The sequence below is a fragment of the Cervus elaphus genome, chromosome 9, assembly GCF_910594005.1.
Source record: "Cervus elaphus chromosome 9, mCerEla1.1, whole genome shotgun sequence".
NCBI lineage: Eukaryota > Metazoa > Chordata > Mammalia > Artiodactyla > Cervidae > Cervus > Cervus elaphus.
Genome location: NC_057823.1, coordinates 63,674,626 through 63,690,138, shown reverse-complemented (window position 1 = coordinate 63,690,138; position 15,513 = coordinate 63,674,626). Strand labels below are relative to the sequence as shown.

Sequence of the window (15,513 nt, the reverse complement as noted above, 5' to 3'; positions counted from 1 at the left end):
AGAATTGATGCTCTTGAACTGTGGTGTTGGAGAAGACTCTTGAGAGTCCCTTGGACTACAAGAAGATCCAACTAGGCTATCCTAAAGGAAATCAGTCCTGATTATTCATTGGAAGGACTGATGCTGAAGCTGAAACTCCAATACTTTGGGCACCTGATGGGAAGAACTGACTCATTTGAAAAGACCATGATGTTGGGGAAGATTGAAGGCAGGAGGATAAGAGGACGACAGAGGATGAAATGGTTGGATGGTATCACCGACTCGATGGACTTGAGTTTGAGCAAGCTCTGGGAGTTGGTGATGGACAGGGAGGCCTGGTGTGCTGTAGTCCATGGGGTCGCAAAGAATCGGACACAACTGAGCCACTGAAATGAACTGAGAGGTTGAGTTAGAATTCAAACTCCTGAAACTCAATCCATTTTTTCCAATGTACATATTATACATTCTCTGAACTCATGCTGATTCAATTATGAAAGAGACAGCTATTTTTGAGGTGCAGGCAGTTTCACACTTTACCACATTCATTGAATAGATGTTTCTAAAGGAGCTGAGGTGGGAGATGTGGACCAACAACTTATGTCTTAGGCCTTAGTCCCTTCATCAAGTGAGACGCTTGTGCCTAGAGATACATGTATAATATTTTCTACTCTATGGCCGCTAAACACATTGCTGTATATTAGGGGCTTTAATGGATTGTTTAAGGCAGTTTTGGCAATTCTTAATTTCTGCCCCATATTCCGGTTTCCCTCTTCCTCAGCAGGTCCTCCAGGAGTTGCTGGTATCTGCAAATGGATCTTCCCTGATTCCTTTTGCTTTACAGAGGGTAGAGTCTGTAAGACTCCTCTCCTTGGATGGTATTTACCCCACCTACCCCATGCAGTTCTGTGTTCCCCTCGGAAATCATCACGTACTTCTCTGTTTCCTGGATAGTGAAGCACTGGACCTTCATTGTAGATCTGGGGGTTTGCACTGCCATAATCTGTCTGACATGTGAGTAAAAGGCAGGCAGTCCTGCTTCTCTCCTGTTTCTCCACCAGGCTCCAGACATCTCTAGGAAGATTCCACGGGGTCAGGTCACCAGGCTGTCCCTAGGGAAATTCCAGGCAGAGCACGTCTTTTCAGAATTAAGCTGAATCTAAGATCTCATCAGTCAGTTAGGTTCTTTGTTGGAAAGCAGCAGAATACAACTCTGGCCAACTTACGCTAAAACAAAGTGGTTTGAGGGTAGCTCCAGAGTCAAAGAAGCAGATCTTTAAAAAGTCAGAAATTAGGTGGAGCCTATGATTGAAGTCAGAGGAATGAAGAGACTCTGTCTCTAAGATAAGTTTCCTCCACCTGTTTTCTGTCCTTGGGCTTTCTGCTCAAGATGCAGATTCTATGGAGAGTCAGTCCAATCACACATGCTCATCCACTGGGCAAGGAAGGTTGGGGCATTCTGACTGACAATGCCACCAACATACTGATGCAGTAAGAGAAGGATGATACTGTAAATTAAAAATGGGGTTCTACACCGAAAGAAGAGAGAATTGATGGGGTTGTTAATAGCAACAGATATACACAGAAAGGAAACACCACTATCCAGATAACACAGGCGTTCCCAGGTAAGAGTAACTGTAAGAAACCAGGGAATCAGATTTGACATTAGTCAACTTAAAGAAATGATCATAATATCTTCAAGCACTAAAAATAGTGAAAGTTCTAGAGCAGGATGGAAACTGAATTCAATACTGAGCCCTCTGTTTTTAAAAGGCTTAATCTGAGAACCTGAACAACGATCTATGAAGCTTCTGGAATTATGTGCAGACATGATCAGCCTGGATAGAGCTTTATCATTTTATTTTTAAAATGAATTATTTATTTTTGGCCTTGCTAGGTCTTTGTTGCTGTGCACTGGCTTTCTCTAGTTCCGGCAAACAGGGGCTACTCCTGTTGCAGAACACGGGCTCTAGGAGCTCAGGCTTCAGGAGATACAGAACACAGGCTGAGTAGTTGTGGTACACAGGCTTAGTTTCTCCACAGCATATGAGATCTACTTGGACCAAAGATCCCCTTTGAACCCATGTCCCCTTCATTGGCAGGTGGATTCTTAACCACCAGAGAAGTCCTATCACTTTTATTGATTTTTTTGAAACAACTAACTTGTGGTTTCATTGATTGGTTTTCTGTTTTCAATTTCATGGATTTCTCCTCTTATGTGTATTTTTTCTTTCTTTCAGCTTACTTTGGGTGAAATTTTTTAAATTTTCTTGACATGGAAGCTTAGATCATTGATTAGAGGCTTACCTTCTTTTCTGATATAAGCATTCAAAGCTATAAAGTGTCCTCCGAGCCTGCATTAATAGAGTAGTCAAATGTGGTTACTAAGTATGTGAAAGGTGATTACTCTGAATTTAGATGTGCCATAGAGTAAAATGAACACCAGATTTTGAGAATTCAGTATAAAAGTATAAAATATCTCATTAATAATTTTTATATTGTTACATGTGAAATAGTAATATTTTGGATATATCATGTTGAGTAAAGTACTTAAAATTAATTCTACCTATTTTCTTTTTGCTGCTTTCAATGTGGATACTAGACAAATTAAATTACATATGTGACTTGCACATTTATGACTCACATTATATTTCATTCTTTAAATAATTTTATGTATTTATTTATGGCTGTGCTGGGTCTTCACTGTTGCTTGGGCTGCTCTCCAGCTGTGGTGCGCAAGCTTCTCATGCAGTGGCTTCTCTTGTTGCAGAGCACAGGCTCCAGGGCCTGTGAGCTTCAGTAGTTGTGGCACGTGGGCTGGATAGTTTCAGCTCCCAGGCTTTAGAGCACAGGCTCAACAGTTGTGGTGCATGGGCTTAGTTGCTCCACAGCATGTGGGATCTTCCCAGATCAGGGATCAAATCCATGTCTCCTACATTGTCAGGCAAATTCTTTACCACTGAGCCTGGTATAAACCCTGATTTAATTGTATCCCACACATTTTGATGTCGTGCTTTCTTTTCATTCGGTCCAAAATATTTTTTAATTATCATTACAACTGTCTCTTTCATGCATGGCTTATTTAGAAATGTGTTGTTTAATTTTCAGAAATTTGGTAGGTTTCCAGACATCTTTCTGTTATTGATTTATACTTTAATTCCATTTTTGTCAGAGAGCATTCTTTTTGCATGATTTAAATACTTATGAATCTGTGGGTTTGCTTTGTGGCCCAAAATATGGTTTATCTTGGTGTGCGCATGTGTACTTGAAAACAACTAGATGTAACATTAGATGGCATTAGATGAAACGTACTATAAATGTTAAGTAGGCTGTTGATTGATAGTGTTGTTCAAGTCTAGTATATCCTGACTGATTTTTCACCTATTCTATTGATTACTGGAGTGGAGGGGAATATTGAAGTCTACAAATATACTTGTAAATTTATCTGTTTCTTCTTTTAAATGTATCAGTTTTTGCCTTGTTGTTAGATGCATGCACATTTACATTATTTAGATTTGTCTTGATGAGTTGATCTTTTAAACACTGCAAAATGTCTATCTCTGACAGGATTCTTTGTTTCAGAGTCTACTTTATCTAATATTAATACAATCACTCCAGATTTCTTTAAATTAGCGTTTGCGTGAAGTACATTTTATCCCTTAATTTTAACAGATATATATATGTTTTTATAATTTAAGTGGGCTTCTTGTAGGGAACATTTAGTTGAATCTTGCTTTTATATCCAGTTTGACTACCTCTGTCTTTTAATCTGTGCATTTATATTTAATGTGATTATTGATATGGTTGGACTAAAATCTAACATTTTGAGAATTGTTTTCTATTTGTTTCATCTGTTTTTTTGTTTGCCTTTTCTTCTTTCTGCTCTATCTTGGGTTATTTGAGTATTTATTAAGAGTCTGTTTTGTTATGTATACCTCTTTTAGTAGTTGCCCAGTGGTTTGTAATACACATCTTTAGTTAATCATGGATTACACTCAAATAATAATATACCATTTCATATGTAGTATAAGAACCTTACAATAGTATACTACCAAATCCTCCCTTCTGTCTTTGAGCCATTTTCGTCATATGTTTATTTTTATGTACACTATAAACCCTGATACATTGCTGCTATTTTTGCTGTAAACCAGGTGTTATCAAACTTTTTTTAAAGGGCCAGATAGCAAGTATTGTAGCCTTTCAGTCCATACAGCCTCTGTTGCAGCTACTTAACCGAGCCATTATAACTCAAAAGCAGCCATACAGGACGTGGGGGAAAGCAAACCTTCGTACATTTGTTGGTGGGAATGTAAATTTGTGCAGCCACTATAGAAAACAGTATGGAGGTTTCTCAAAAAACTAAAAGTAGAACTACTGTATGACCCAAGAATTCCACTCCTGGGTATATATCCAGAAAAATCAAAAACATGAATTAGAAAAAATATATGCATCCCAATATTCATTGCAGCATTATTTATAATTGCTAAAGTACAGAAGCAACCTAAGTGTCCATCAACAGATAAATGGATATAGAAGATGTGAGATGCATACACACGCACGCTTACATACATGTATAGATATTTGTCTGTGATATCAGTCTTTTGTAGAGGACATCAGGATAACAACCTCAAGATTCTCCACTAAAGTCATAGAACCTCAGAATTCTAGAAGCTTGTCATCTGGGAGCCTTGAGTTAAAAACATTCATAACATTTTAGAGTTGAACTTAAGAGCTTGAACACCTTCAGGAACATGAATTTACTGACTCAAAAAGTAGCTGAGGCCAAAGGTAAGAAGCTATCTTGCTTCAAGCAGGATGGTGATGTTGAAGCACCACTAGAGGGCGGCCCTGTTCATTGTGTCTCGGTCACAATAAAAGCAGGATTTTCCCTCTCCTGTTCTCAACCTCCACATATACCAGGAGTAATACACCACTGATCAGAAGAAAACCCAAGAAGATCAGCACACACTTGTCTTCTCTAAAGCGTTATGTAATGTTATTGGATATAGAGTCTTAATTCCTTTGCATAAAAGTAAGGGTTAAAAAAATAAGACTATGCCCTAGCTTCTTGAATGTTTTTTTCCTAAATCTTTGTTGATAGTTGGAGCTGATAATAAAACAGATTATTATTATTGTTAACTGGAGGGTTTTTTTTAACTTTCCTAAACCTCAATGACTTCATTCTAAAATGGGGTCAGTTTCTGTTCTGTTTCCCTTTAGACTTTATGTGTTAATTTTATATCCTGCAACTTTACTATATTCATTGATTAGTTCTAGTAATTTTCTGGTAGAGTCTTTAGGGTTTTCTATATAGAGGATCATGTCATCTGCAAACAGCGAGAGTTTCACTTCTTCTTTTCCTATCTGGATTCCTTTTACTTCTTTTTCTGCTCTGATTGCTCTGGCCAAAACTTCCAACACTATGTTGAACAGTAGTGGTGAGAGTGGGCACCCTTGTCTTGTTCCTGATTTCAGGGGAAATGCTTTCAATTTTTCACCATTGAGGGTGATGCTTGCTGTGGGTTTGTCATATATAGCTTTTATTATATTGAGGTATGTTCCTTCTATTCCTGCTTTTTGGAGAGTTTTAATCATAAATGAGTGTTGAATTTTGTCAAAGGCTTTCTCTGCATCTATTGAGATAATCATATGGTTTTTATCTTTCAATTTGTTAATGTGGTGTATTACATTGATTGATTTGCGGATATTGAAGAATCCTTGCATTCCTGGGATAAAGCCCACTTGGTCGTGGTGTATGATTTTTTTAATATGTTGTTGCATTCTGTTTGCTAGAATTTTGTTAAGGATTTTTGCATCTATGTTCATTAGTGATCCCTTTAGACTTTAAAATGCTGTAGTGTAACATCCAGAACTACTAATGACATATTAATTAAGAATGGCAGGTAGTAGGAAAATAGGTTTTATGCAGTATTATTTGTAAAAAAAAAAAAAAAATGAATGTGTGTGAGAGTGTTTATGTGTATTTTGTATGTCTAGAAGAGGAGATAACAGTTGATCTTAGGTAGTAGGGTTGGACTTCCCTGCTGGCTCAGATGGTAAAGCATCTGCCTACAATGCGGGAGACCCAGGTTTGATCCCTGGGTTGGGCAGATCCTCTGGAGAAGGAAATGGCAACCCACTCCAGTACTCTTGCCTGGAAAACCCCGTGGATGGAGGAACATGGTACCATGGGGTCACAAAGAGTCAGACAGGACTGAGCCACTTCACTTCACTTCACTTCAGTAGAGTTGTAAATATTTTCATTTCCTATTTGCTAATGTATATTTTTTATTTGTATACATTGGATATCATTTTTAGAAAACCAGATTATAGAAAATCTCCCAAGTTCTATATCAATATAAGGAATGATTGTCATTATTCCATGAAAAGTCCCTCAAATTTATATATTTACCTTCCTTCTTCTTACAGCAGTGGTTCTCAACCGGAGGCATTCCTTACTCCCTTCCCCGGGGGAACATTTGACAATGACTGGAGACATTGTTTGATGATCACAGCTAGGTTTTATGGTACTACTGGCACCTAGAGGGTAGAGGCTAGAAATGCTGCTAAACATCCTACAGTACACAGGACAGCTCACCACTTAGAAGAAATCCAAATCAGATACTGGCCTCAAGAAAGCTGATATTGAGTAAGAAAGTACAGATGTCATATTTAATCAAACTTGTGTTTCTAAAACATTTGTTTACAATATTCTGCTATTACAAACAGTGCTACAAAGAATATTATTGCATATGCATTCTTAGGAAGCATAGGGAGGGTTCTTCAAGGTACATCAATCACAAGGAGTGGAGTAGCTGGGCCAGTAGGCACATCTGTTGTTAGTTTTAACAGCATCTGTGAACCTAGGAGTGTCAATGAAGTATAAAAATAGAGGCTAACTTTAAAAAGCAGGAAACAGAATGAGATTTTCACATAATACCATTTACATTTAGCATACACAGAAACAAAGCAACAATACACACATTAGAAGAGTAAGTATGAAACAGTATACAGTAAATTAATCAGAATTGTTGTTTATGGTGAGGAAAGGAATGGTATAAATCAGCATTTCTCTACTTCTACATTATTGTTATCTTGGGCTGTATAATTCTTTGTTGTGGGGAACTGTTGTGTGCATTGTATGATGTTTAGCAGTCTCCCTGACCTCTACTCGCTAGATGCTAGTAGCAATTGTGATAAGCAAAAATGTCTGTAGACGTTGCCAGACATTCCTAAGAGGTGCAAAACTGCCCTCAGTTCAAAACACTTGTCTAAATAAAGGGGTAAGATGAGTGAGTAAGCCCAGGTAGGACCTTGCATGGACCCATGATGGCAGAATAAGAGTTTTCTGAAAACATGATTAACTCAATCTTTGACACTCGAATTTCTGAGTGATTGAAAAAAAATTTACTGCTGCATTGTCCTCCAAAGTGGTTTTGTAAATGTATGTTTAATAGTCAACAAAACAGTCCAAAATGCAGTACTTGGATGCAATCTCAAAAATGACAGAATGGTCTCTGTTCGTTTCCAAGGAAAACCATTCAGTATCACGGTAATTCAAGTCTATGCCCCGACCAGTAACACTGAAGAAGCTGAAGTTGAACGGTTCTATGAAGACCTACAAGACCTTTTAGAACTAACAGCCAAAAAAGATATCCTTTTCATTATCGGGGACTGGAATGCAAAAGTAGGAAGTCAGGAAACACCTGGAGTAATAGGCAAATTTGGCCTTAGAGTACAGAATGAAGCAGGGCAAAGGCTAATGGAGTTTTGCCAAGAGAACACACTGGTCACAGCAAACACCCTCTTCCAACAGCACAAGAGAAGACTGTATACAAGGACATCACCAGATGGTCAACACCGAACTTGGATTGATTATATTCTTTGCAGCCAAAGATGGAGAAGCTCTATACAGTCAGCAAAAAAAAAAAAAAAGACCAGGAGCCAACTATGGCTCAGATCGTGAACTCCTTATTGCCAAATTCAGACTTAAATTGAAGAAAGTGGGGAAAACCACTAAACCATTCAGGTATAACCTAAATCAAATCCCTTATGATTATACAGTGGAAGTGACAAATAGATTTAAGGGACTAGATCTGATAGACTATGGACAGAGTGCCTGATGAACTATGAACAGAAGTTCGTGACACTGTACAGGACACAGGGATCAAGACCATCCCCAAGAAAAAGAAATGCAAAAAAGCAAAATGGTTGTCTGAGGAGGCCTTACAAATAGCTGTGAAAAGAAGAGAAGCCAAAAGAAAAGGAGAAAAGGAAAGATATACCCATTTGAATGCAGTGTTCCAAAGAATAGTAGAGAGAGAAAGCCTTTCTCCGTGATCAATGCAAAGAAATAGAGGAAAACAATAGAATGGGAAAGACTAGAGATCTCTTCAAGAAAATTAGAGATACCAAGGGGACATTTCATGCAAAGATGGGTTCAATAAAGGACAGAAATGGTAGGGACCTAACAGAAGCAGAAGATATTAAGAAGAGGTGGCAAGAATACACAGAAGAACTATGCAAAAAAGATCTTCATGACCCAGTTAATTACGATGGTGTGATCACTCACCTAGACCCAGACATCCTGGAATGTGATATCAAGTGGGCCTTAGGAAGCATCACTATGAACAAAGCTAGTGGAGATGATGGAATTCCAGTTGAGCTATTTCAAATCCTAAAAGATGATGCTGTGAAAGTGCCACACTCAATATGTCAGCAAATCTGGAAAACTTAGCAGTGGCCACAGGACTGGAAAAGGTCAGTTTTCACCCCAGTCCCAAAGAAAGGCAATGCCAAAGAATGCTCAAACTACTGCACAATTGCACTCATCTCACATGCTAGTAAAGTAATGCTCAAAATTCTCCAAGCCAGGCTTCAGCAATACATGAACCGTGAACTTCCAGATGTTCAAGCTGGATTTAGAAAAGGCAAAGGAAAAGATCAAATTGCCAACATCCGCTGGATCATCAAAAAAGCAAGGGAGTTCCAGAAAAACATCTATTTCTGTTTATTGATTGTGTGGATCACAATAAACTGTGGAAAATCCTGAAAGAGATGGGAATACCAGACCACCTGACCTGCCTCTTGAGAAACCTGTATGCAGGTCAGCAAGCAACAGTTAGAACTGGACATGGAACAACAGACTGGTTCCAAATAGGAAAAGGAGTACATCAAGGCTGTATATTGTCACCTGCTTATTTAACTTATATGCAGAGTACATCATGAGAAACGCTGGGCTGGATGAAGCACAAGCTGGAATCAAGATTGCAGGGAGAAACGTCAATAACCTCAGATATGCAGATGACACCACCCTTATGGCATAAAGTGAAGAACTGAAGAGCCTCTTGATGAAAGTGAAAGAAGAGAGTGAAAAAGTTGGCTTAAAGCTCAACATTCAGAAAACTAAGATCATGGCATCCGGTCCCATCACTTCATGGCAAATAGATGGGGAAACAGTGGAAACAGTGGCTGACTTTATTTTGGGGGGCTCCAAAATCACTGTAGATGGTGATTGCAGCCATTAAAATTGAAAGACGCTTACTCCTTGGAAGGAAAGTTGTGACTAACTTAGACAGCATATTAAAAAGCAGAGACATTACTTTGTCAACAAAGGTCCTTCTAGTCAAGGCTATGGTTTTTCCAGTAGTCATGTATGGATGTGAGAGTTGGACTATAAAGAAAACTGAGTGCTGAAGATTTGAGGCTTTTGAACTGTGGTGTTGGAGAACACTCCTGAGAGTCCCTTGGACTGACTGCAAGGAGATCCAACCAGTCCATCCTAAAGGAGATCAGTCCTGGGTGTTCATTGGAAGGACTGATGCTGAAGCTGAAACTCCAATACTTTGGCCACCTCATGTGAAGAACTGACTCATTTGAAAAGACCCTGATGCTGGGAAGGATTGAGGGCAGGAGGAGAAGGGGATGACAGAGGATGAGATGGTTGGATGGCATCACCAACTCAATGGACATGAGTTTGGATAGGCTCCAGGAGTTGGTGCTGGACAGGGAGGCTTTGCATGCTGTGGTTCATGGGGTCGCAAAGAGTCAGACACAACTGAGCGACTGAATTGAACTGAACTGAACAGAGTATGAAAGGACTTCTTTCCTCACACCTTTGCCAGCACCTGCTATTGTTAAACCTCTTTTGTGTTTTACCTTTTATGCTTACCAATCTGACTTTTAAGAAAAAGAAAATTCATTTCATTGTTTCGGTACAGTTGATCATCTCTTCATATGTTTATTGGCTATTTAGACTTCCTTGTCTGTCTGTGCCTGATTTGAATTTACATACTTGTGAGTATTTGACATCTGAGAGGAGGAGACAAAAGCTAGGAGAAGTCTTCATAAATGTAGAGAACTTCTGTTGCTTCCTTCATTTATACAGCAAACGTTTGCTGAGGGCTAGGCACTGTGCTTTCCTACATGTTTTCTGCTGAAGCGGTTTGCAAGGCATGATGGCTCAGTCTCCATCTAGTATTAAAATTCCAGAAGATGATGAATTGATGATGTGACAGAAGAGAGTTTCTCAAAGCTTATGAGTAACTGGAGTCCTCCAGACTTATTCATTCAACACTTTAAGTCTGAGTGTCAGACCTTGTTCCAGATATGCCTGTTGGCCATCTGTATGTCTTCTTTGGAGAAATGTCTATTTAGATATTCTGCCTATTTTTTGATTGGGTCACTTGGTCTTTTTGTTAGTGAGTTGTATGAGCTGTTTGGAAATTTGTAAATTAAGCCTTTGTCAGTCACATCATTTGCAAATATTTTTTCCCAAATATTTTCTCCTAGGTTATCTTTTCATTTGTTTATGTTTTTCTTTGCTGTGCAAAAGTTTGTAAGTTTGGTTAGGTCCCATTTGTTTATTTTTGCCTTTAATCTCTATTGCCTTGGGAGAGAGGCTTAAGAAAACATTGGTATAATTTATGTCAGAGAATATTTTACTTATGTTCTAGAGTTTTATGGCATAATGTCTTATATTTAAGTCTTTAAGCCTTTTTGAGTTTGTTTTTGTGTTTGGTATGAGGGTGTGTTCTAACTTCATTAATTTACGTGTGGCTGTCCAGCTTTCCCAACATCACGTGCTAAAGAGACTGTCTTTTCTCCATTATATATTCTTGCCTCCTCTGTCAAAAATTAAATGACTCGAGATGTGTGGGTTTATTTCTGGACTCTCTGTTCTGTCCCATTGACCCATAGATCTGTTTTTTGTACCAATATCATGTTGTTTTGATTACTGTAGCTTTGGGTATTATCTAAAGTTTGGAGGGATTATGCCTCCTGCTTTGTTCTTTTTCCTCAGGATTGCTTTGGCAATTTTGGGTCTTTTATGGTTCCATGTAAATTTTAGGATTATTTCTTCTAGTTCTGTGAAAAATGTCATGGGTAATTTGATAGGGATCACATTAAATCTTTAGATTGCTTTAAGTAGTATGTCCATTTTAACAATATTAATTCTTCAAATCCAAAAACATGGGATATCCTTCCATCCATTTCCTTGAATCATCTTTGATTTCCTTTATTAATGTTTTATAGTTCTTAACAGATAAGCCTTTTATCTCCTGGTCAGTTTTATTCCTAAGTATTTTTTTATGAATTTTAAAAGGGTTTGTTTTCTTTTTTACATTCCTTTTTGATATTTTATTGTTAGTGTAAAGAAATACAACAGATTTCTGTATGTTAATTTTGTATCCTACTACTTCGCTGAATTCATTTATCCTTTCTAGTAACTTTTGTGTGGAGTCTTTAGGGTTTTCCATATGTGGTATCATGTCATCTGCATATAAAAACAATTTTACCTCTTCTCTTCCTATTTGATACATTTTATTTCTTTTTCTTGCCTGATTGCTGTGGCTAGGACTTCAGATACTATGTTAATAGAAGTGGTGAGAGTGGGCATCTTTGGCTCCAGATTTTAGTAGGAAGGTTTTCAGTTTTTCACTACTGAGTATTATATTTGTTGTGGGTTTGTCATAAATAGCTTTTATTATGTTGAGATATGTTCCCTGTCTACCCACTTTGGTAAGAGTTTTTATCATGAATGGATGTTGAATTTTTAGCAAATGCTTTTACTGCATCTATTGAGATTATCATGTGGTTTTTGTCATTTTTTTTTAATGTGGTACATCGCAACAATTGATTTGTGTATATTGAACCATCCTTGTGACCCTGGGATGACTCCAACTTGGTTAGGTGCATGATATTTTTTATGTGTTATTGGACTGAGTTTGCCAATATTTTATTGAGACATTATGCATCTATATTCATCAAAGATATTGGCCTATAATACCCTGGTTCATATGGTAAAAAATCTGCTTGCAATGCGAGAGACCCAAGTTCGATCCCTAGGTTGGGAAGATCCCCTGGAGAAAGGAATGGCTACCCACTATTCTTGCCTGGAGAATTCCATGGATAGAAGAGCCTGGTGGGCTACAGTCCATGGAGTCACAAAGAGTTGGACAGGACTGAGCCACTCACACTTTCGCTTTCATTCTTAACATATTCTTTCAAAATATTTGATTTTTGCTGCAAAAATAGCATGTATGTCTTTGAAAATGAAAACATTTAAAATTAAAACAAAATTCCAACCCCTGTTTCCACCCATAGGTCTCCACTTATACTTCTACAGTATAAGAGGAACTATTATAAATTCTTTCAGACCTTTTTGAGCATATACAAACATAGATATAATGTGTATGTCTTTGTCCATTCACTCTGCTACATGAAATTCCACAGATGAGGTGGCTTATAATAATAGAATTTTATTTCTCATAATTCTAGAGTCTGGAAGACCAAGATCAGAGTAGTAGCTTGGTCAAGTGAGGACGTTCTTGTGGATTGCAATTTCTCATTTTGTCTTGGGTTACTTTTCCAAAAGTATTAATCTCATTCATGAAGCCTCCACCCTCATAACCTAATCATCTCCTGCCAGCCCCAGCAGGATCCAGGGGGTACCCTCAGGATGAATGGCGTCGGCGAGAGATAGAAGACACGTGAGACTAGCCTTGATAGGGCCAAGTCTGCGAGGGAGAGAGAGAGAAAAAGAGAGAGAGAGAGAGAGAATGACCAGACGGGGGTGCAGAGAGTCTGGAAGAGTCTGGCAATGCTTTATTTTTTACCATAGCTTTTATACCCTAAGTTAGTACATTTCTAAGGGGAAGATAGTTTAACATTACGTCACCTTGTCCTTCACGAAACCAGGGCGTTTTCTGCATACTTCTTTGTTTATGAGGGTCTTGTACATTATCTTCTGGCCTTGGGGCCTATTAACATTTTTGCAGGTCAGGTGAATGTAAACCTATTTCCTGTTTTTATGGTGACCTTAACTGAAAGGTAACAGTGTCATAGGGAAATAGTACAGAGTAGAATTATATTCTTGTTAATACAAAAATTAATCTTTCTGCAAAAGTTGTCAGTTGCATTTATCTAAGAAGTTTACCCCATACTGACTCTGCGACTTTGGTGAGGCAGCTTCTGCCTAGCACTCCTGACTGACAATTAACAACCATCTCATTGTTACCACACTAGGGCTAAGTCCTTATTTCTCTAGATCTTTAACTATATTAACAATGGTTTCTATAACACAACCTTAGCACATTAAAAGCAAAAACACAACAAGCAAAACATAGCAAATCTTAACCCAATAACCACCTATAACTACCAGCAAAGGAGTTTAAATTAAAACACTCCTTTCACCCTGAATAATCTCATAAAATACCACCACCTGGGAAACTTATTGATTAAAGTTCTAAATTGATTCTTATTTGGGAAGAGATTGGGGAAGGCCTTCCTGCCTGTGTCAGAGAAATTAGGGAGTAGTCCATTGAGGCAGGCATCAGAAAGACAGATATCATCTTTAAGGTGAGCGCTGGGGGCAGCTTTTCGAAATCCCTGAAAACCTGATCTGCCTTGCCTGTCAGGCTTTCTCCTCGTGACCTTGTCATGGGTGGGATCTCGTGAGCTGGCCTTTTCGAAACCCCTGAAAACCTGATCCGCCTTGCCCGTCAAGTTTTCTCCCTTATGGCCTTGTTAGGGGTAGGGTCTCGTGAGGTGACTTTTTCGAAACCCCTGAAAACCTGATCCGCCTTGCCCGTCAGGTTTTCTCCCCTATGGCCTTTTTAGGGGTAGGGTCTCGTGTGTTGGCTCCCGGCAATCTCCTAAAGGCCATATATGCTAGTATCATCACATTGGGCATTAGTATTTTAATATATGAATTTCAGAGGGATACAAACATTCAAACCATAGCAGTGTGTATGTTTGTATGTGTATTTTCTGTGTTTGCGTGTTAGTCTGTGGTTCTGTGTATATGTGGTTTCTTTCTTATTTTTAGAAAAATGATATATTTAATGTGTTGAGCATTTCATATTCCACAATAATATTTCCTAAACATGCCTACATGTTCATATACAGATATATTTCAGTTTCTTTAACAAGTGAAGAGAGTTGGACCATAAAGAAGGCTGAGCACCAAAGAATTGATGCTTTCAAATTGTGGTGCTGGAGAAGACTCTTGAGAACCCCTTGGACAGCAAGGAGATCAAACCAGTCAGTCCTAAAGGAAATCAGTCCTGAATATTCATTGGAAGGACTGATGCTGAAACTGAAGTTCCAATACGTTGGCCCCCTGGTGCAAAGAACTGACTCATTGGAAAAGACCCTGATGCTGGGAAAGATTGAGGGCAGGAGGAGAAGAGGCCTACAGAAGATGAGATGGTTGAATAGCATCATTGACTCAATGGACATGAGTTTGAGCAAACCCCAGTAGATAGTGAAGAACAAGGAAGCCTGGCATGCTGCAGTCCATGGGATCACAGAGTTGGATACATCTGAGCGACTGAATAACAATTGTCTGAAATTATGGATAATTTCCATAGGTAACTTACATGAACCGGGCTGGGGTGTTAGTTGGATGGGTAGTTGGAAACTGGCAATCTGTTGCTCCTTTTTTTTTTTTGAAAGCTTTGTTTCCTATTTGTTAGTTTGTCAGGATAAATCTGCTACTAATTATGTACTAATTATGTGCTGTCTGTGAGCTTAACTGCTCTGTCACTGTAGAGTTCTTGCAGCTCTTTTACCTGTCTTGATTTCTCCCTCTGGCAGTCTGAAACCACGGTGGGTGCTCAGATCATTCAGTGGCCAGCTCTTAAATGTGGTTCCCCAGAGGAACAAGTTCTTTTTTTAAAACTAAATAACTGGGTTTCCCGATAGGACTGCTACATGGTATGAGGACTTGCCTCCACCACTGCTGCAAGTTTCTCACTGCCTGAGAAAGTCGTTGCTGGCCAGGAGGAGATGCTCCTTTTCTTCTTCAGAGCTGAAAACTCTTGTGCAACATTTCCACTTTTATTCTGACAAACTCAATTAAAGTAGCCAATTCAACAGGAAATCAACAGGCCAATCTCCTACCTAATCACTCAGTCTAAACCTACTCAGCGTTTTTCAACTGAGGCAACCCAGGTTCTCTTCTGAAACTAAGATCAAGCAAAACCTACTCCCCACAGCGAGGAATTTATCCACCACCAAATAAAACAGGATCAC

General features: G+C 38.7%; 1 protein-coding gene across 1 annotated transcript in view; it reads left to right on the top strand.

The window, feature by feature from the left end:
• SLC36A2 (solute carrier family 36 member 2) overlaps positions 1-15,513 on the top strand; it is a 57,563-nt gene that overhangs the window by 8,692 nt on the left and 33,358 nt on the right. The window contains exon 2 of the mRNA XM_043913341.1: positions 821-990. Within this exon, the coding sequence (XP_043769276.1) occupies positions 852-990 (139 nt within the window). The 5' untranslated portion in view covers positions 821-851. The remainder of the gene's footprint in view (positions 1-820; positions 991-15,513) is intronic.